Below are 21512 nucleotides of genomic sequence, written 5' to 3' on the forward strand. Positions count from 1 at the left end.
ACCGCTGGGAAGGCCCCCCAAGATTTGTGGAACGAGGTTCCGAAACGACTCCAAGATTCGCCGGTGCTTGATGATGCGGCTTGCGATCTTCGTATCCTGTACAATACTTTCTTTGGGTGAGCATAGAATGAACAGAATTTAGGTGAAATATGGTACAATAAAAAAATATGCATAGACAACAAGAATAGAATGGACCTGATTCAGTAGAAGGGGAGGATGTTGAATTCATCTTCTGAGCTTTCGCAGAACTACGTGTCACCCACTTTTGCACCCTGCAAGATTCTCTCATGCCTTTTCTCACGATGTCATCGTCATCAGAACTGCTCAATTCAATAACTTCATGAGGGGGTGGATCAACAATGTGAACAGAATCTCCAGACATTTCTTTGGTACTAGAAGAATTTTCTGCTGCATGAGGAGGTGGATCAACACTGTGAAAAGAATCTCCAGACGTTTCTTTGGTACTGGAAGAATTTCCCATGACAAAACTTGAAGAGGTCTTTTTTTCAAGTATCCGACCGGTATGGTGCTTTGTGATTCGTGCTAATTTTTCTTCAATTTCTTATCTATTTTTCCAAGATATGATATATATGCGATATTTTTCAGATATAAATAAAAATGTAATAAAATTTTATTATTTTAACCATATTATACATAAATTCCACACATATTTGAGTCGTTATAGTTAATTTTCATCTACAGTATTCTAAATCCTGGTTTATACAAAAAAAAAATACGAGATTTTACAAAAATTTCTTGTAGATTTCAGAGAAGTATCGTGTGGATATGATATACACCAGATATATGCAGGGGACCTAGAGCTGAAGCGATGGATCTGTATCCGGTAGGAACCGGCTACGTTAGAAAAGACTTTCCCGTAAGACTCCCAGGTCTGTAACATCACTCAGGAAACCAGAGGACAACCCCCTTTGCCTGTAACAAACACCATAAACTTAACACTAAAAAGAGGCCTGACCAAAAGGTCTATACGTGGAAAGATAAAGTATCTTCCTGAACATAGGAACTAGAAACTGAACCAGGTTCCTTTTCCAGGATGACCGAACTCATCTAACAAGATACGAAATCATGTTTTCTTTCCATCTTTCTCATGCGTAGAAATGAATTATATCAGATCAAAGGTACTGGCCTGTTGTTGGAAAGCCTTAGTTGAGACTGAGTTTTGACAAGGGTAGTGCTATACTGCTATATAAGGTAGGATAAGGTAGCTCATTGCTGCCAGTATTCTGGACCAAATTGACTAAAGGTACTGGGCTGTTGTTGGAAAGCCTTAGTTGAGACTGAGTTTTGACATGGGTAGTGCTATAAGCCTGTAGTATAAGGTAGCTCATTGCTGCCAGCATTCTGGACCAAATTGACCAATTTTCCAAAACACAAAATCCGACCAAATTGACTAAATAGGTGTGTTTTTCTCTAAAAGGAAAAAAGTTTCTTTTCCAGATAGGAAGCTTCTGGTCTTTGAGTTCAGTCTCGAGCGTCATCTTTCCAAAGGTTTTACCAAAAAAAAAACAGGGGAAATTAACAATTTGAAGAGCTTCAGTTGCAATCATGCTTGCAAGAGTAGTAAATAGTGTTTTCATGCATAAATAGAGTGCTTTCCTGCTACCCTTTTATATGTTGTGAAATAATTTTTAGGAAAATACCCTGAAACAATTCTGTCATCTATGTGCCATCTATTCCACATAAATTTTATTATCACGCACATAGCTAAGAACGAAATTAGTATTGGAAAATAAATACCCAAGCGCAACCCTTTAATCAAGAAGGGGTTGGTCGGAAGCAGCATCTCTCGCTGTCTCTAGTAACATTTTTTCAGTGAGATTTTGAACACCCTAAAAAAACCCCAAAACCTTTTCCAGGAGCAGCACCGGAAGCAAGGGTGGTTTGGAAGAAACGGATCAATGCGGGAGGAAAGGGGCCGGGCTAGCTCTCACCAAGCTGTCTCTGCAACCGTCGGAGGCCACGACGCGGAGCTGCTTCCCGCCGTCGCTCTTGTGGTTAGCTAGGTCTCTCCACATCGCGCAAACCTCGCAACGGCCGTCGTCGTCCATCTCACAGCCTCCTCCGCAGCGGCCACCGCCGCCGCCCCCTGATGATTGTCTCAGCGACCAGACCACAAATAGCGGTCAGAAATCAAGAAAAGGAGACGGTTTTTCTCCCAGTACATGGGAGCGAAGTGACCAAGGTGAACCCTTGCCTAGGAATCAAGAAGGATCTAGGTCGTGGTTACCTGGGTTAGAGCCGTCCATCGATCGCCGCCGCACGCGTCAGTGCCCGGTCCGCCGCTGCCGCCCGCGTCGCCGTGGAGAGTGGAGTGGGGAGTGGGAGGGGAAAGAGCCTGTAAACCCAACGTGGTTTCTTTGATGGTTTTGGGCAAGGTGATGGGTAAAGTTGCTAGGCTCCCATGCCGGAAGAGGAAATGTTGCAGCCCGACTAGCTCGTGACCAGTGAACGAGTTAATTTGTGCTGCCACTCTCTCATCAATTATTCACCCACCGTGGGAGGGGGTACATAGGCGCAGCCGCAGACCTCACTTGGTGGAGGTGCCCTTACAATGGCAGGTCAGTAGGTGATGGGATGCACAACAATTGATGGATAAAGGATATGAACACGTTTTCACGCAACATCTTCCAATCGAGCTTAAACCAATCTCTCCATTTAACCTTGTCCACCTCATGCTCTACAGACCCACACTCGAGGTGAGTGTGTCCTAAGAAACCACGTGCACCCAAAAAAAAAAGGCACCTTCTCATACTGAATTTGTAGAATTCTCTCTGTCCACCACTTCAAACCGTGACAACACGGCCCAAATGTTTCATGACATCAATCTTTACTCAAACACGCACGAAGTTACAAATGTCGGGTACTTCAGTTTCTACCCCCCGAACTTCGCCAAATTTTGTCTTCATAAGATTAGTAGTCAGAGCTTTATTCATGTAGCCTACCAATAGTTTATGGATTTGAATCCAAACAGCGATCGAGTTCTAATATATGGAGTACGGGGAGATCAAGCCATCATGCTTTTTAATTATAACAACATGTTAAGACAAAATATCCAGGGCTCTCCTTGTTCTGCCTTGAGACGATCTCCAAGATGGAGACACTGGATGCTCATGCTTCCATAGACCACCAAATCTCAAAAGAGTGTAAACCCGGAGAGATATCGTGTCATTTTTTACTCTCAGTCACCCTACCTTTGGTTCCAAACATATACTATCATTTAATCTTAGCCGCCCTTGTGTTTCACTCATGAAAGCATTTCAGCCTTGGGATCTATGGAAGCACAAGCCAACACTGGATAGTGAATAGGTTCTCTTACAAAGGTTGAAATTTCACCTCTTTCGCAGGGCTACACGCAATTCGTGTTGGAGATATGCCCAAGAGGCAATAATAAAATGGTTATTATAATATATCTTTGTGTTTATGATAATGATTACATACCATGCTATAATTGTATTAACTGAAACATTGATACATGTGTGTTATGTGAACAACAAGGAGTCCCTAGTAAGCCTCTTAACTAGCTTGTTGATTAATAGATGATTAGTTTCATAATCATGAACATTGGATGTTATTAATAACAAGGTTATATCATTATATGAATGATGTAATGGACACACCCAATTAAGCGTAGCATAAGATCACGTCATTAAGTTATTTGCTATAAGCTTTCGATACATAGTTACCTAGTCCTTTCGACCATGAGATCATGTAAATCACTTATACCGGAAAGGTACTTTGATTACGTCAAACGCCACTGCGTAAATGGGTGGTTATAAAGGTGGGATTAAGTATCCGGAAAGTATGAGTTGAGGCATATGGATCAACAGTGGGATTTGTCCATCCCGATGACGGATAGATATACTCTGGGCCCTCTTGGTGGAATCTCGTCTAAATAGCTTGCAAGCATATGAATGGTTCATAAGAGACCACATACCACGGTACGAGTAAAGAGTACTTGTCAGGAGACGAGGTTGAACAAGGTATAGAGATACCGATGATCAAACCTCGGACAGGTAAAATATCGCGTGACAAAGGGAATTGGTATCGTATGTGAATGGTTCATTCGATCACTAAAGTCATCGTTGAATATGTGGGAGCCATTATGGATCTCCAGATCCCGCTATTGGTTATTGGTCGGAGAGAAGTCTCAACCATGTTGTGGTGACCCGGCATACCACTGCATGGTGTAGTATGCAAGTCTGATATAACACCAATGAAACACCGTTTCACTCGTATTATATCGCTCAGAGTGGTACAACAGAAACATATGCGGGTCCACGGCATGTCTATAGAATTACAACACAGACTCTTTACAAAAGATCCACACAGCCTCCTACTTTACAATCAAATAAACTCCAGAAGAACGACTCGTAGTCTAATCCTAACACGATCTCTATTTGTAGAGTATTTAACTAGCTACTGAGGCTATCAATAGATTCTAGCTAAATAGGAACTAAGTTTAGGAAGCTAGTTCCTTTCTAATGCTAATCTAGGTTTCTCCTTGTTGGATGTGGTATCTGACTCCTCTGATAGGTCCTGTTTCTTGAAGTACTTGTTGACTCCTCGGCCTTCGAGTTGCACTCGTAGATCCTCCTTCGATGCCTCCATATCTAAGCAGGGGATTTAAGAGTGGGATGAGTACGAGCGTACTCAACAAGTTCATTATAGGAAAGAGGTGTTTAATGCACTAGCTACGGCATTAGACCGGAAAGTCTAATACCAATGCAAGTTTTCATAACCATTTCTTCAAAAGGTTGCTTTTATTCGGAAGAACTATGTCCGTCGGCCTTCGCCGGTTTACTAGAACTTCATGGAGCTCCTTTCCGGCAGCGTTCGCAGCTCCATATCCCGGAACGGGGAGTGACGAGTCACGGTTCATTACACTCGCAGAGGTGTGTTGCTTTACCCATAAGAGATCTTAACCTTGGTGCCAACCGGGAATGACCCGTCCACACTTCCTATGGTGTGAGGCCCGGTATAAGGTCTAGCCAATCATGTTCCTCCGCTACCTCGAACACCCACCCGTTGTTGCATACCCCGACCCTGGGTCCTCGCCGGTCCCATTATTCCCACTCACGGGTGGACCCCGACCACGACAACAGCTTTGGGACTCGTTAACCAAACTCCTTCGCCGGTAGCCGCAACCCATCATAGACCACATTACCGTGGGGAATTAGAAGGGGATCCCCACCCTCAAGTTGTTCCGCAAGCCGCAACCGCTACGGTAAGCACCTGCTATACCGTGGGGAATTAGAAGGGGCTCCCCACCCTCAAGTTGCTCCGCAAGACACAACTCGCTACGGTAAGCGCATCCGTTGATGAACGAGAGGTGGAAACACTTTTGACTACTCCGTCCCACTCCGGATCTTATGGTTAACACGGGTATTACGGCACAAGAATCACTGACGACATTTGTTGCTTAATCCTAGATGGATATTAACCCTTGCAATGGAACCTCCACCATATCAACACAATCCATGGTTCCATTGCCCACCACATAGTCATATTCATAGTTATGAAAGTAGTGGTTTTGGTTTTTATGCAATAGTGATAACCATAGTACTTTGCAAGTAATTTGATAGAGATACTCAAATGACATGAGCAAGCGATGAACTTGCCTTTCTTGACTGCAAGATTATGCAGGCAAGGTCTTCGATACGCAATAACTCCAAACTCTGAAATAGCATCATCGTCCGGTAAGGACGATGTTTAAAAGATTGGCAAGGATGCAATAATGCATAAGTATGAGATGCAATCGCTCTAAGCGTGACCTAACCTCGATGATTTAGGATCAGTGAGTTGTAATGATTGATTCAGGGTGTGTTGCACTTTTAGAGTGATTCACATACAAGGTTCTTATTCAGGTGTGATTTACTTGGTATTATAAACAGGTAGATGATAAAGCATAATAATCAATTGAGCACACAAAGAATGACAATTGGCATAATGTTATCAAGTAAAGAACAGTGGTCAATTTTTGTACTATATGGCATGGTTAATGATTAATTATCATATACTTCAAAAGAATAACTTTTGAAGAACATGTACTTTGATAAAAAAAAAGTATGGTAATTAAGTTTGTGGGTTGCTATAATTTATTCTGGTTCTAAGTAGTTTCTGGAGTAAGTATAAGATGGATTACAACATAGTTGGTTTCATCAACACCTAGGGTTGGTAAGGTTGAGTTAAGCCTAGGCATCCTAAGCAATTATTCCTACAAGGGTGCTATCAGGACTGTTTCATCTTATTGGTGATGGCTAGCTAGGGTTTATATTTCCTATAAGGCAGGGTTGATGATGATTCCTTATTTACTTCAAAAGAATAAATTTTGAAGAACATACTTCTTAAGTAATAAGAAGTATATTAATTAGGTTGAGGTTGTTTAGGCTTGCTATTTAATTCCCTAAGTGAAGAATAGTTGGTTCTTGAATGGGATGGTTCCTAAGTATTACACACTAGTAGAGTTTAGTGGAGTATGGTATGTAATGCAAAATAATAAGTATGATTGCTATTAGTATTCATCACAATGGTGTGATGCTAAGCATGAATGAATAAGGATGATGGTTTTAACAGTTGAAGCTAGGGTTTAAACTTGGTTGATCCTACTTGATCAACTAGGTTTAGTGGTATGCATACATGGAATACTAAATTGCTGGTGATAGGGTTCTACATTTTATGTGGACATAGGTATGTCTTTTAGTTGCTAATGATGGCTCTGTGATTTTAAATAAAATACAATGATCACCTGTTCAAACCTTGGGTTTAGGTTAGAAGCAAATTAGGGTTCACATGTAATAATGGGACTAGGGTTTGTGCATAATTGAATTAGGGTTTTAGGGTTCCACATAAAATTATGAGGTTATCACTTGGTTTAAAATGGAACTAGGGTTTCCTGATTACCCTGTAATTATTGGATTAATAACTTCATTAAAAAAAAGTTGAAGTTATTAATAAATTTGAAATAATAATATTGGATTTGACATTTTATTATTTTTAATGATTTAATAACTAAGGTAATTGTTATTTAGGGTTTAAATTCCAATAATAAAGATTTAATAAGTTCCAGATAAAGGAAATTAGTTTTAAAGTTTTCTTTATTTACTTTACTGGTTTTTATTTAATTTGTAGAGTTTTTCCTAATTTCTGAATTTTAATTGTATTTTGAATTAAAAGAAAAGGCTTAAATAACAAGTATTAAACAATTGAATTTTTATTAAAAATAAAAATTTCATTTTATATTTTTATTAGATAGAGTTTAGCTTTCTAAGAATTTTGATATATTATTTTCATTTTTCTGAGTTAATATGGATTTTATATAATTTTGCAAAGTTGCAGTAATTTTTTTGGAATTGAAATTTAAAAGGACATAACTAAACAAACCCGGCTGATGTACCCACAGGGGCACTGACCAGTGGGCCGTTGGCCAGGTCAGACGCCACGTTGGCGTGGACTAAGTCCAAATCAAGTTCATGTCCAGGGTGGTCACTGCCGGCGGAAATCCACGACGGCGCCGCCGATCCTGGGCATGTTTGGACGGGCAAGGGGTCTCTATCGAAACCGCACATCACGGGGAACCTCATCGATCCTAGCGTCGCTACCTAAAGGTCATCGGAGCATGGTCGCCGGCGAGGTGAAGCGGCGGAGCTTGCGGGTTCACGGTGAGGCGATGATTTAGGACGTAATTAAGCGGGCCGAGGGTGCTGAGAGATGCAGGAGCTCACCAGGAGCACAGAGCGCTTGGCGGCGAGGTGAATGAGGGTCGGTATCGCCGGAAATCATCGGCGCCGGTGTCGGGGAAGATGAGCTCGTCGGCGGGGATACAGGTTGCCCCGGCTCAATTCCTTTTGCACCTTGATCATGTCGAGTACGGCGGTCACGTGGGTGGTCACAACTTGGCCTGGGGAGGTCTCCATCGACGGCGATGGCCGGAGGCAGTACAGCTAGGGTTTCGGTATGGAGGGGAAAAATTGAGAGGAGGAAGAAACTCGGGAACGAGAGGTCGTCGCGAGCCTTTATACAACGCCAGGGCGTGCCTCGTCACGCCGTCGGTCGAGGAGGAGGTGCCACCGAGAGGGAGAAGAAGAGCACGTTGTCGTGCTGTCCTCCATGCCGAAGGAGAAGATGAGGACAGCCTCCTCTTCGTTTGTTTTCAACGAAGAGGTATGTGGGTCGCTAACTGGGTTGCGGCTTGGGCCGTTTTGAGGCTGCCGCTGTGCCGTGTGCTGGGCTCCTTCGGCTGGCAGGGTCCAGGTAAGTTTTTCCCTATTTTTCTTTTCTGTTTTTTTTATTTTCCTGTTTTATATTTATCCATTGAAATTCATATTTGGGTTTGGTTTACTTTTGCAGATCTTTCAATTATGCAAATTTCAATCAGGATTTAGTTTCCTGTCTTTCATACCAGTATTCTATTGGAATAATTATTTTAGATGAGATTATATTGCATATTAGTGACTTATTCAAAATAACCCTTAATCATGAATTTTATATGTTCCCTTTAATTCTCCTTTTGCTATGCAATCAATTCTGTTTAGAATTATGAGAGTGATACTTCCAACTCAAAGTATTTGAGGGATTGTTATTAAGACTTAGTTTCCATTTGGGAAGTGATCTCTTGTTTATTATTTGATGTGCATAATTATGTGTTAATAAATTGGAACATAAGGTTTACTCTATGGAAAATTCTAGGTTCCAATATTATTAACCTAATGACACATGGGTTGGAACTCAAATGTGGATTGGGTTTATAGTGATGATCACCCAAGTGGTATACAAACTAGGTTGAGATATAATTCTAGTTTGTAGATATGGGATAACATCATATTGCCCTTTGCTAGGTTTTAATTTTCCCTCTAAACCATGGTAATATGATTACTTAGTTCATATCTTATGTGCTTCTCTAATTACTAAGGATTTGAGAATTGGTTCCATCTTATTCCTATTAACTTCTTTTATATCCTTAATCTATTAAGAAAGTAATTAAAGTGTTATAGTTCTTTTTATAGTTAACTTTGGTCATATGAATGGATGATTTCTCACCATATTAAGTATGGAGTTTTACTCTAAGGTTTTCTTATGTTTCTTAGGTGAAAAAAAATAAGTGGAATGTAGATGTGGTAGGGTTCTACTTATGATCACAAAGTGGTTCACAAGTTAAGGTTAGGATATAAGCCTAGGGTTTAATTACTAGTGATCTCCCTATAGTCTCATATGGGAATGAGATCTACTTCTCCTAGTAGGGTTTAACTTATCCTCACATACCTCAAGAGCATGATCATGGATTAGGCATGATCAACTTGTTCTTAACATCTCTACCTCAAGTTCTTAGGGTTTAGGATCATCACTCAATTTATAATTATCCAGGTTTGGCTTGCTAAGGTATTTCGATGAATTTGGTTTCTCACTCCCAAGATCAAGTGTTGTCTTGATCAACTAAATATAGACTTTCTTTTATAGTTTCTTGAATAGGCATAGTTATGGTTGACTCAATAATTTATATCCCAGGAGAATGCCCGAGATATTATGTTAGGGTTCTACTTAATTAATGATGATATAATCATCTCGGTTGTATATATAGTTCTCTCCCTGAAATTCAAGTGTTGCCTCAACTAACTTGAGTGTAATACCATAGCTTGAGCTCTCTTATATAGGAATAGTTATTATATGGTGTATTCCTAATATCTCCTTAGGTGTCTAGGCTAAGGTTCCATTTGTCTAGCTTAGTTGGGTTGGTCTCTTACTTACCTTATCATTTCATGGATATGGTATTATTCCATGTGATATTAGGTTATCTCACCACCCCAAGGGAAATGGTTTGCAAGCTAATACTTTAGCTCAAGGTTGTTCTTGATTCTTAAGTATGTAAAGATAAAAATTAGTATCTATGGTTTCTCTCATTTGGAAAGACTTCAATACTAACCTAAGTTTAGGCTCCATAGAGAATGATGTGATCATCAACATCTATGTTTAACATAAATGGATTCTCTCTCTAGGGATTGTCTTGAATAATATCCTAGGGTTCTCTTGAAGATGATGATTTGAATACTTGGGTGTATATCCAAGGTTTAACTCAAGGTTTGTTATTGCTTCTCAATAATTAATAGAACTCTCATCTCTCTAGGTTTGATGCTTAATAATTTGGAATAGAGAAGAATTAGATTCCTTAGTTGGATCTCCTTGTCTTGTTTCCAAGATTAAAGTAGAATGGATATCAAATGGTTTATGATATGAGCATGGATTAGTTTAAGACATGGAGAAGATAAGTGAAGAATAGTTTCTCCAATTATGGTTACTTGATTTGCAATTGAATTGGTGTTCATAAGTGATGACAAGGATTTCCATATTATAATCTTTTATAAGATCAAGCAATTGATCATTGACTAAGGTTTTGTTGTGTTGAATATTAATTCCATCTGATCTAACCCCTTAGATCAAATCAAAACAAGGTTTTAACAAAGTCACATTGAGGTTTATAGCGCTTGACTTGATGAGCTACTTCAATTCCACCAAGGTCAAGTGAAACTTCAGTTACTGTGACTGTTTTACTTTAAAGCGCGAAAATTCCCCAGATTTTCTATGCATGAATGCAATGCACACATCTGTTTCCTCTATTTTTGTAACCCCATTACCTGGGATATTACACATGTCTACATAGTTCGCGAACCGTAGGGTGACACACTTAAGGTTTGATGTCGTTTAAGTAGATATGGAAATATGGAATGGAGTTCGAAGTTTTGTTCGGAGTCTCGGATGGGATCCAGGACATCACGAGGAGGTCCGGAATGGTCCGGAGAATAAGATTCATATATAGGAAATCATTTTCTAGGTTTAAAAATGATCCGGTATTTTCTCTGGAAGGTTCTAAAAGAGTCCGAAAGAAATCAACATGGAAGGTGGAGTCCCAGAGGGACTCCACCCACCTTGGCCGGCCAGCCTAAGGGAGGAGGAGTCCCAAGTGGACTCCTCCCCATGGTGGCCGGCCACCCCACCAAGGAAAGGGGGGAGTCCCACTTCTCCTAGGTTTGGTCATATCGAAGGTTTATGTTGGGGTCTTATTCGAAGACTTTTGACCTAATCCTTGGGGCTTCCACCTATATAAAGAGAGAAGGGAGGGGCTGGCCGGCCACTCTTGGCTCCACCTTGGCCGCACCCCTATGAGGGCCGGTGCCCAAGCCCCCTCTCCCCAAAACCCTAGCTACCTCTCCTCCACCACTTCTCCCGCATATGCTTAGCGAAGCTCCGCCGGAGATATCCATCGACACCGCCACCACGCCGTCGTGCTGTCGGGATTCCAAGGAGGATCTACTACTTCCGCTGCCCGCTGGAACGGGGAGAAGGACGTCGTCATCAACACCGAACGTGTGACCGAGTACGGAGGTGCCGCCCGATTGTGGCACCGTCAAGATCTTCTACGCGCTTTTGAAAGCGGCAAGTGATCGTCTACCGCAACAACGAGAGCCTCCTCTTGTAGGCTTTGGAAATCTTCAAGGGTTAGTCTCGTTCATCCCCTCGTTGCTACCGTCTTCTAGATTGCATCTTGGCTTGGATTCCGTTCTCGCGGCAGGAAATTTTTTGTTTTCTATGCTACGAATCCCTACAATTCGCACATGTTGATCGATCGTATGCGGATGGAAGTAAAAAAAATTGCAGGTAAAAAAAAAATCAGGTCTAGAACCGATCCAAACCATAGTTCTAGATTCTGTTCTTGCAAAATTTGCAAGACAGTGGCTAACCTTATTCTACGACCGATCCACTTTTACAAAGGATACATTTCTAGTGTCATTAGCTAGTAGTTTGATTTCAGAGATAATACACCTGATGGAGGAGCGGTCTTGAGACCCGTCGTTAATCGCCGTGATGAGGCCAACACAGTCTATCCGTGTATGAACTCTCGCATGGCATCTACTTGATGCCTCTTTCAAAATATGAGATTCATCCTCGGAAATCAGATCATTGGCCTCGCCTTCCTCAATACCCAAGCGCTGAAGTATGTCATCGAGTGCCTCAGATTTCTTCTTCTACAATCCACTGGCATGATCTACAAAACTTGAAGCTAAAATCGCGGACATGACTGAACCTTGCAGTTCAAACCCTAGCGGGGATTAGGCGATGAGATCAACTTACTCAAGAGAAGTAATCCCAAAGTTTTTGTTCTGATGTCCTAGAAAACACAAGAGAGAGACCCTAACCGAAAAACAAAATGATTTCCCAGCTGAACAAATTTGGGCAAAGGAGAAAAGAAACTCTAGTCACATGCAGTCACCTTCGAGAGCTAGGTCTTGTTTTTTCAAAATGTTAGTACTCCCTTCGGTTCATATTAATTGACTCTATATGGATGTATCTAGACACATTTTAGTTCTAGATACATCCATATGGAAGTCAATTAGTATGGATCGGAGGGAGTATTAATATTTATTTTTTCAGAATGGCGTCTGAATTTTTTATTTATAAGAATCATGCTTTTTAATGTAATTTTAAGAATCATTTGTGTGTTTCGCAAATAAAAAAAGAATCATGTGTGTGTTAAATATACCTTTCCCATTATTTTAGCACCCATATGGGCCTTTTGTGTCCAGCCCAGTATTACAACCTGCGCTTCATCACTTCACAATGTTCGCACTCAAACTCAGGGACTTTATGGTCAAAAAAAAAAAAAACTCAGGGACTCAGATCTCAAGTCCACCGTTTCCTCAAAAAAAAGAAAAAAAAGGTCTCAAGTCCACCACACACACCACTGACTAGGGCGAGATGACAGCCAGCTTCAGCCGCCGCCGCCGCCGCCGCCCCCGCTCGCCGGCGGCAGCCTCGCTTCTCTAGGCACTAGATCCATTCGAGTCCACCAATCCCGCATCTTTTTCCACAAAATCAGTGAGTAGGGCGAGATGAGCACGCTCTGCTGCCGTCCCCGTTCGCCGGCGGCGAAGACGCCGCTGGAAGACGACGACCTCCTCTCCGAGATCCTCCTTCGCCTCCCGCCGCAGCCCTCCTCCCTCCCCCGCGCGTCCCTCGTCTGCAAGCGCTGGCACAGCCTCGCCTCCGACCGCGGCTTCTCCCGCCGCTTCCGCATCCACCACCGCCGCAAACCTCCCCTCCTCGGCTTCTTCCACGGGCTGTACGCCTACTTCGAACCTACTCTGGAGGCCCCCAATCGTGTCCCGCCTGGCCGCTTCACCTTGCCGCACGGCGACCGCTTCCGGCCCCTTGGAAGCCGCCATGGTCTCGTACTAATCTTCGACCTGACGGTGCTCCGTTTCCTTGTGTGTGACCCCGTCACCGGCGACCAGCACCGCATCGCCATTCCCCCGGGGCTTGAAGCACGTGCAGAGGATCTAATGATCAACGGGGCGGTGTTTTGCAACGGCGGAGATGCCCACTTCCAGGTGGTCTTGACAACGGCAGACAACCACGACAAACAACACAGACAAGCGCTCTCCTGTGTTTACTCGTCGGAGACCGGCTTATGGGGCGAGCTCATCTCAACACCGCTTCCGTGCGAGGTTCCTAGGATTGGCTATCTTCCCACCCTACCCACCTTGGTTTTTCCTGGTAAACCTGCTGTGGTTTCTGGGAATTCCATTTACTGGATGCTTACTGGAAATTTTGATGGAATTCTTGAGTTTGATTTGGAAAAGCAAAGCCTAGCTGTGATACGGGTGCCAGTGCATCTGCTTGAAATAAACGAATTCTGGATTGTGCGGGCAGAGGGTGGTGGCCTTGGTTTACTCTTCCTCACAGGAAGCAGCATCCAATTGTGGAAGAGGAAGACTGATCATGATGGTGTCGCTACATGGACGCTTGGAAGAACTATTAAACTGCATAAGCCACTTTCCCTGAAGTCAGCAATAATGCTAGGTTATGCCGAGGAAAATAATGTGGTGTACCTGTGGGCACGTGGCGATGTATTTATGGTCCATCTTGAGTCATTGCACTCCAAGAAGCTATTTGAAACCAAATGCCCCTCTCATTATCATCCATTTGAAAGTGTCTACACTGCAGGTAATAGCACACCTTCACATATCTGTTACAACAAAAACAAGTTAATTTCCAATAACTGCTTGACGGTTCTCATCCTTTCGTGTTCAGTTAACAATTTTAAGTAGTGTTGTATCACTTGTTTCTAATGCTGCTTGGTGACCTCTTCAACATATAGCAATATTGTTTCCGCACTATCTATGATTTAGGGGGAAAAAATCTGTTAGTGCCATCTAGTTTTTCTTTTTTGCCCGGTAGGCAGGGGTGGTAATGAGTCTACCGTTAGGTTTGTTTCTGTAATCTTTTGTTGTTCAAAACAGATCTAGCAAACTGTCTTTATCATTTTATTGTATGAATATCCATATAATCAAACAATAAACACCAAGATTAACAGATTATTTCTATAACATTGAACTAAATTTCCCTCTTGCATTCCTATTCACATATGCAAGAAGCGAATAATTTGAAATGGTGGATTTAGTGCATAGCTGCGGTGGAGTTTTTTCACAAGATAAGATAGATAATATTTGGAAGTTGAAGACAACTACATGAAAACTAGCTTGAACCAATTGAACTGTCGAATAGGTTGCTCAATAGGTATTTGGAAGCTTTTAGCTATTTTTATTTCTTTCATTCAATATTTATAATCTCTTCTAATCTTGCTAATAGTATTAAACCCATAATGATGAACTTCTCTGAATTTACAAATATTGCTCATTTTAGCACTTTACGAGAGTAATACTGCAAGTGGCAAGTCCATTTATACCTGGGAAAACTAATATGTGGTGTTCATATCTGTTTTTGCGGTAAATCTGTTTGAAGCTAATCTAAATCAGAATACTGATGATCATGTTTGCGCTATGCTTTATTAATATGATTTTATTCTTATTTTTTTGGGTATGGCGTGGAACGAGCTTGTAATTCTGGATAACTTGTCTCTCACTGAGCAGCTAAATGTCTAAGTGCACATGCTCTTCATTGTACAATATTAGTCAGTATATACTGTTCTTAAAATATTCTTTAAATTTGACCATATGTGTTGTTTTGTTTGTCTTTGTGTAATGTTCTACAACACGTGTTTTTTTCCTTTGAATTAAAGCTGCGAGTTTACTTAAATATCTCATTGATGCCTCCCTCATATATCTCCTCATTGGTTTGATATTGGTTGTTACTTGTTTGACTTCTTATGATTGAAGAAACGGGCATTGGTGATGGACATGATGCAGCTGATCTTGTGCACCATACATAAGATGATTGTCTGATTAAATATGCTGTTGACCGTAAAATTGAGCAGGTATGCTTATCTTCTGTATGTACGTTGAGACATCTGAACAATATGTATTGCCTTACTTTTTTTACTGCCATTTCTCAAGTACCAAATTTCAATAGACCAATGTAAGATTCATCTCTTTGATTGGCTGTTCACCTGGCCAACCCCTCTTTTTTGACCGCGCATGTGGCCGCCTCTTTGCTTTGATGGTAGGCTGCATCTTGGATCTTGCCTTCACTCCTTACTTCCTCATCCCTTTCTCAGCAGCTCTCTATTCTCTTTCTTATGCCTTTAACCACATGCCTTCTCTTTTATTTGCTGAAATTCTACCCCATCTCTACTGGATGTGCACTTTCCCTTGCATTTCCGTTCCATCTAGCTGCCTTGTTTTCAGTTTATTCCATCCTTAGTACTCCCCCGGTTCATTCTGGTAATGTGGTTTCTTCTCTCTGAAGACTCATGACTCAGGATCCCTTTTCGTGTATATGTCAAGTGGTAGCATAATGAAATGCATCTTCTTTCATGTTATTTATGGAAGTTTTTTGTTTGTTTAATCTCTACCAGTTGCTACATGCCTTTTTTAGTTTTTCATGTTTATATGGATCTAACAAGTCCTAGTGTGATTTAAATGTAGTTATCTCTACGGAAGTACTAGTTGTTAACTGATAATGCATGTGCATGAGCATTTGCTTCATAGGTCCTTTACTAAAACAGGATAACTATGCTGTTTCAAATTCCTTTTTTTTTATCATTACGGTACGTAGTGAATTGATGATTGTCCCAATACTCGAAGAGCACGCTTTCATTGAACGGTTATATTACTATTTACCTTTTTTGGTTGCAGCGATTGCAGCTTTATTTGATGATTATTCTAGTGCTAGGCAGTATGCTTAAATATTTTCTTAGCATATTTGTCAGTCTCTATCTAATTTGCATACATAATTGGATAGTATCCGCTATTCCCACTGTAATTCTGTATAGGATTACAGGGGGGGCTTATATTCCCATACAGAGATAGTAACATGATTTGTCTGCTCCAAACTATATGTAACCATGCTTTGTGGGTAGTCCATTTTCTCCGCTTTTGGTCACTTCATTAAACACATGATCGAAATGGCATGACTAGATTCACCATTAGTACCGCTTTTATCACAAATTGAATGCTTTACTAATGTATCAATATTATCAATGAAACTAGTGGTTAAAGTTTGTTTTTGATGTTGTGGAGAGAAAAATGGCATCTATTTTAGGCCGAAGGAAGTGTGTATTAATAAGATGATGCACGATCCCTTAGTTGAGACATCTAACAGGGCCGGGCCGGTATAATCCGGGGCCCCATGCCAAACTTTAAAATGGGCCCCTGATCCCACTAAAAAATCTAACTAATGAATAATACAACTGCCAAGGGTAGGAAGACAACTACCAATGTGTAATACAACTGCCAATGTGTAATTGATCTTTCATGTGTCAGTTCTTAAAATTTTGAAACACTACATACACGTATACCTTGAGTTTTAAAAACGAGTAAAGATTTGTGGGGGCATACAAATTACAAAAAAGAAAATTACATTTGAAATTTGGAAGGGGCAAGGATAAGTTTACCCTTAAAAATGGTGCTAAAAATATCTGAATTTCAGGATACAAATAAAACAAACAAAAAATTATGAAGACGGACCCCTAACTCTTGAATAAAATATCGGCTGAGTAAAACGTGAATTTTCCAGGAGAACCAAAATGTGTACATGGATCCTTTTTAAAGCGGACGTTTAGATTGAGCCGATTTGTTTTATGTATGGGCCTTGTCACTTAAGCTGTTAAGCCCAAGAGGCCATCATCTTCCCTACGGGCTACGGTCATACCCCTTCGACCTGGAGCAGAAAGCTTCAAGCCAGACGTCCATGGCGCTGCTCCCTGCGGGGCCGCCGCGCTGTTGGAGGCTACGTAAGGATGTTATCCTTGTCGGCCGTGGGAGACCCAGGGCGGCCGCCACCGCTCGTCCCTGGTTTGCTGCTGCTGACTGCCTTCTGACAAGTATCAAATCGAAACTTGGGCCCCCAAAAAGTTTAGGGCCATCTGCGGCCGCACCGGTCACACTCCTATCCGCCCGGCCCTGACATCTAACTACATGAGGCTAATTAAATTTCTAAAAAAGTATGTCTATAAAGTGAGAATTGCTAACAATACGAGTTATAGGTGTGGCAGTACATTTTGCAAATTAACTATTCTCCTGTAGCTGTTCTCTGTTTCTAATGTTGGTTTTGAGCAACAATGCTGAGACGATTCACTTTTGGAGCTTTTGGCACAAATTCCACAAATAGTAGTGAAGTTAAATGTTTACTGTTTGAGTCATGCCAAATTGTAAGATATTACTGTAATGACATCTCCAATAAATTTTACAAATTGGTTTGGCTGATGAAATTGGTTGCTCTGCAGGTATCTATCTAGGATCACAATCCGGTGGCTGAGCTTCAGAAATGGTGTGTGCGCCCGTGGGTTCTTCAGCCTTTGGTATCTATCTGGGAGTAATGAATTGAGTTGGGATCTTTTTTTGGGAATACTTCCTTTTGTAACTTACCGTCTAGTTATCTAGTCTCTGTAGACATTAGTCAGCTGGCATGAAACTTAGTCAGCTGGCATGAAACACACAGTGACTTGCTTGGATTAGCGAATCGTTGATGGCCATGTCTGTTAATCCTTGGATTCATCGCTTTATGCCTTCCAAGAAAGCACATGTTGAGGCAGGTCGCGTGTGACTGAGTTGTACCAAGTGTGCGCGTCTTGTTCCAGTATCGTTTGGTTTGCGTCTCATGTGTGAGGTTGGGCATCCATCCAGCCAGGCATGATTGTTCTAGGACACCAGAGACGCCCCATAACTTGCAAGTTCATGGGCGACGCAGTTGCAGATGCGGGGAAAAGGAACTTGAACCTCAAGAAGGTTACAGAAGATGAGTCGACGAATTTCCCTGATGGATACATTTCCGCCGTCAATCATCTCCAACTCCAATGGATTCTTGGAGGTTCACTGCATCGGTTACCACTGTCACTCGCGCCACACCCATGCCCAATTGATAGAGCCATCGGTATTAAGCTTAACTGAGCCCTGCTCATGTCGGTTCCAGTGTTAATGCACATGCAGGTCTGTAGATATGTAGGGGAGGGCTGAGCAAAAGATTGCTCAAAAAATAACTGCAAAGGCATACTAGTACCGCATTGTCTTGAGATTCAGAAAGTCTTCAGGGTGTTCTTCTCATTCGCAACTTCATTCAGATATGAGCAACAGGACCGATAGAGGATAGCTGCAATTAGCAAGTTGCAGCCTGGCACTAGGCCGCATTATCTTTGTCTTGTTGCACTTGAAAAAGAGGGCCTGCCCTGCCACAGAGAGGGCGAACTGGGGTCAATATTAACACCTCTTCTCTGAATAACCCGCATAATAAGAAAGACTTGTGCGCAAGCAAAGCACCAAGCGAGGCGAAGCACTCTAGTTCAATGTCCATGCGTTGCTACGGTTTTGATGTTTTCTAGCAACATATCCGTACAATACATGTAAAAATTCATGTGTATGAAAAAGCCATAATATATTGCAAAACCTAATACAACTCAAAGGATAAAAATGTATAAAATAGGAGGAATCATCATCATTTAATTATGTACCTCTAAAAAATAGACAAATAGTCACTCTGAGGACAAATTATTTGGATAGAAGATGTCAGACAATCTCAATCAGTAGCTACACGACAAGCTTCAACCCAGGAAAGATTTTCCACAAGCAGTTTGTGGAGCTTCATTAGTAGCGATAATCTTCTCTCTTTCTTGTTCTTTCTCACCGCTCGCCCGCCCCTCTGCTCATATGCCACCACAACAAAAAATAAATAAATGACAGTAATAGTTCAGCACAACAACCAATTAGATGAAACCTGATGACAATTCATAAAGCTGTCAATTATTTACTTGGAATCCAAAAAAAAAAACAGTCATGAACACAAAAGTATTGCTACACAAAGAAGGAGTGTAAATAGGAAATCAAACGGTACTCACCAATGGCCAAGATAAAAATTAGAAAATCAAGTAAATGTACCTATCCTACTTTGGAAACTATTGAAACTTTAAAGTTTGCCTTGAAGTTGAGAAGAAAGATTTTTCACAAGAACTCACAAAGTACTGGGCATTGTATAACGAAAAGGAAGATGAACGCTACAAAGAAAAGTGAAGTGAGAAAGCGTATAGGTGTCAAGGAAAACCACAAAATGAAGCAGCTAAGGGTCATCCTTTTGAATCCGAGTGTAACTTTAAGTGATCAACCCAGAACTACACCAACGCTATGTTGCTCGAATCGTCCCAAAATGCAGCAAGAAGGCTAGTTTTGACTTTAGCAAGACACGGCACGCACCTCAATCCTCTTGATTGCCATCTTGTTTTCCGCTTGAGGTGGATGTGCATCCTCACCTGTAGGAAAGAAAAACTTCCTAGAATGCAAGATCTCACAGAATAAAAGTACACGGAAGAAATGAGGCTGGTAGGTAACCTTTGCTTGAGGTTAAGGTCAGGATCTTGGGATAGGTACTGAGGTTATTCTTGGTGTTGATGCATGATCCTTTGAAGGTTGATCAATGATCATTCATTTCATAATAAGAATAAAGGAAAGTAAAAGAGGGTTAAAATAACTCCACAGATGATACAATAATAAGTCTATGCCCACAGGGTTTATTCCATTCAGGATTCATCTCACATAGAAACCGTGAAGAAAAACGCAACATTCGCGTGGAGACGTGGAGACAAAGCACCCAGCAACATAGAGATGCAATCCTCAAAAAAATCTTAACTAAACAGACATTGTCAGCCTCTTCTCATTATGCGCACATTAACGGCTTTCGCAGTCATGAAAGCAGCGACAACTTCTACATGGGGTGACATGCTTGATACTAGCTCACATGCGCTCACCTCCAGCCATGAAGGCACCGATCGAGCCACTTCAAACTGAAGAATGGTATATGATTTCAGCTCAGCCGTGAAAAAGGTAATATTATTGCTTAAAAGGATGAAAAATGCAATATTTGAGTCGCTTACCAGAACGGTGCACTCTGGTCTGTCATCTAATCAGGGGCCTCAAAAAAGCATGGCATGGACATATTCTGGGTGTGCACCTCTTCCCTTCATCTGAGATTGTTGTCATTCAACAAGCAATAAGACTTTACTGGAAGTGCTAGTATAAAAAACTGCTCTAGATGGTCTATAAGTGCAGAAAAAAAGACACATGCTACTGACTCGAAGCAAGATCTACTTCAAATTTTCCTTATTATAGAAGATAATTGTTGAATACCTAAAATCATAGAAATAATCATGATGTACTATCAAAATATGCACACAATTCATTATTTAACATGCCATTAGCTAATATACATTTTGATGAAAAGGATTGATCTGATTTTTCCATCTCCCATGCATATCATAAATGGTCCGCGGACAGCAAGACACCGACCTACATGGTTCATGCAACAACAACTGATTATTTTTTAAATCAATCCAAACAACAGAAGAAGTAAGTATATAAAATAAATAATCGGAATAATGAAACCTTTAGATATTACAATGCATACCAAAGTACTTGATCCATGTAGGTATAGCCATATAGAATTACTAACAATAAATATTTTTATAACAGCTGAGTGGTAATAGGAATAAGGTAGATAACCCACCACAAGTTCCGTGGACAACATCTAGCAGCTCAGATACATACAAACAAAAACCCAGCATCAGCATGTCAGTCCCTCTGTATCTTTTTTGAATGGTACAATAAGCAAATAAACCACCCAAACCCATTTTAGGTAAACTTCATGAACTCTTTAGGAGAATTTAATATGTAGAAAAATTTACAAATACATGAGGGGGGATCGGGATAACAGGAAGAAGAGAAAGTAACAGGATTGACTTACGATCGAATGCATTATCGAAAAAATGACTTCTGCCTCAATAATTGAAGAGTGAAGATTTCTACCAGTTAGTTGACACATTGCATCTATCGGTACTACAAAAAATGTTGAACTTGATGATTTCTATGCACAACAGTCTCTTTACTCTAGAGAACGTGGAGACTTCAAAGCTTCGCACCGAGGCACAAATCTGCAATTACAAAAGCTATCACAGTAAGAGAACAACACACAAGAACAGATTATGATGGCTCATATGATCTTGTGAATGTAATCCTTTACCCTTATGTCAAAGCCACAATACAATATTGATCTAACAATTAGAA

At 41.1% G+C, this 21512-nt stretch overlaps 1 protein-coding gene across 1 annotated transcript; it reads left to right on the forward strand.

Annotated features, from left to right (window-relative positions):
• The first annotated feature begins 12802 nt into the window (after window positions 1–12802).
• Window positions 12803–17963, forward strand: LOC124703894. The gene is made up of 3 exons (XM_047236135.1): window positions 12803–14013; window positions 15186–15283; window positions 17693–17963. Exons 1-2 carry the CDS (start codon window positions 12900–12902, stop codon window positions 15236–15238), a joined length of 1167 nt encoding a protein of 388 aa, XP_047092091.1. The 5' UTR covers window positions 12803–12899; the 3' UTR covers window positions 15239–15283; window positions 17693–17963.
• Window positions 17964–21512: the final 3549 nt, after the last annotated feature.

This window comes from Lolium rigidum, chromosome 3, assembly GCF_022539505.1.
Source record: "Lolium rigidum isolate FL_2022 chromosome 3, APGP_CSIRO_Lrig_0.1, whole genome shotgun sequence".
Classification (NCBI taxonomy): Eukaryota; Viridiplantae; Streptophyta; class Magnoliopsida; order Poales; family Poaceae; genus Lolium; species Lolium rigidum.

Bases quoted from the DNA above. Each gene is read 5' to 3' on its own strand.
- LOC124703894 (XM_047236135.1), top strand. From the start codon at position 12,900: ATGAGCACGCTCTGCTGCCGTCCCCGTTCGCCGGCGGCGAAGACGCCG. The intron at 14,014-15,185 runs GTAATAGCACAC...TTATGATTGAAG, and splicing joins TGAAAGTGTCTACACTGCAG to AAACGGGCATTGGTGATGGA.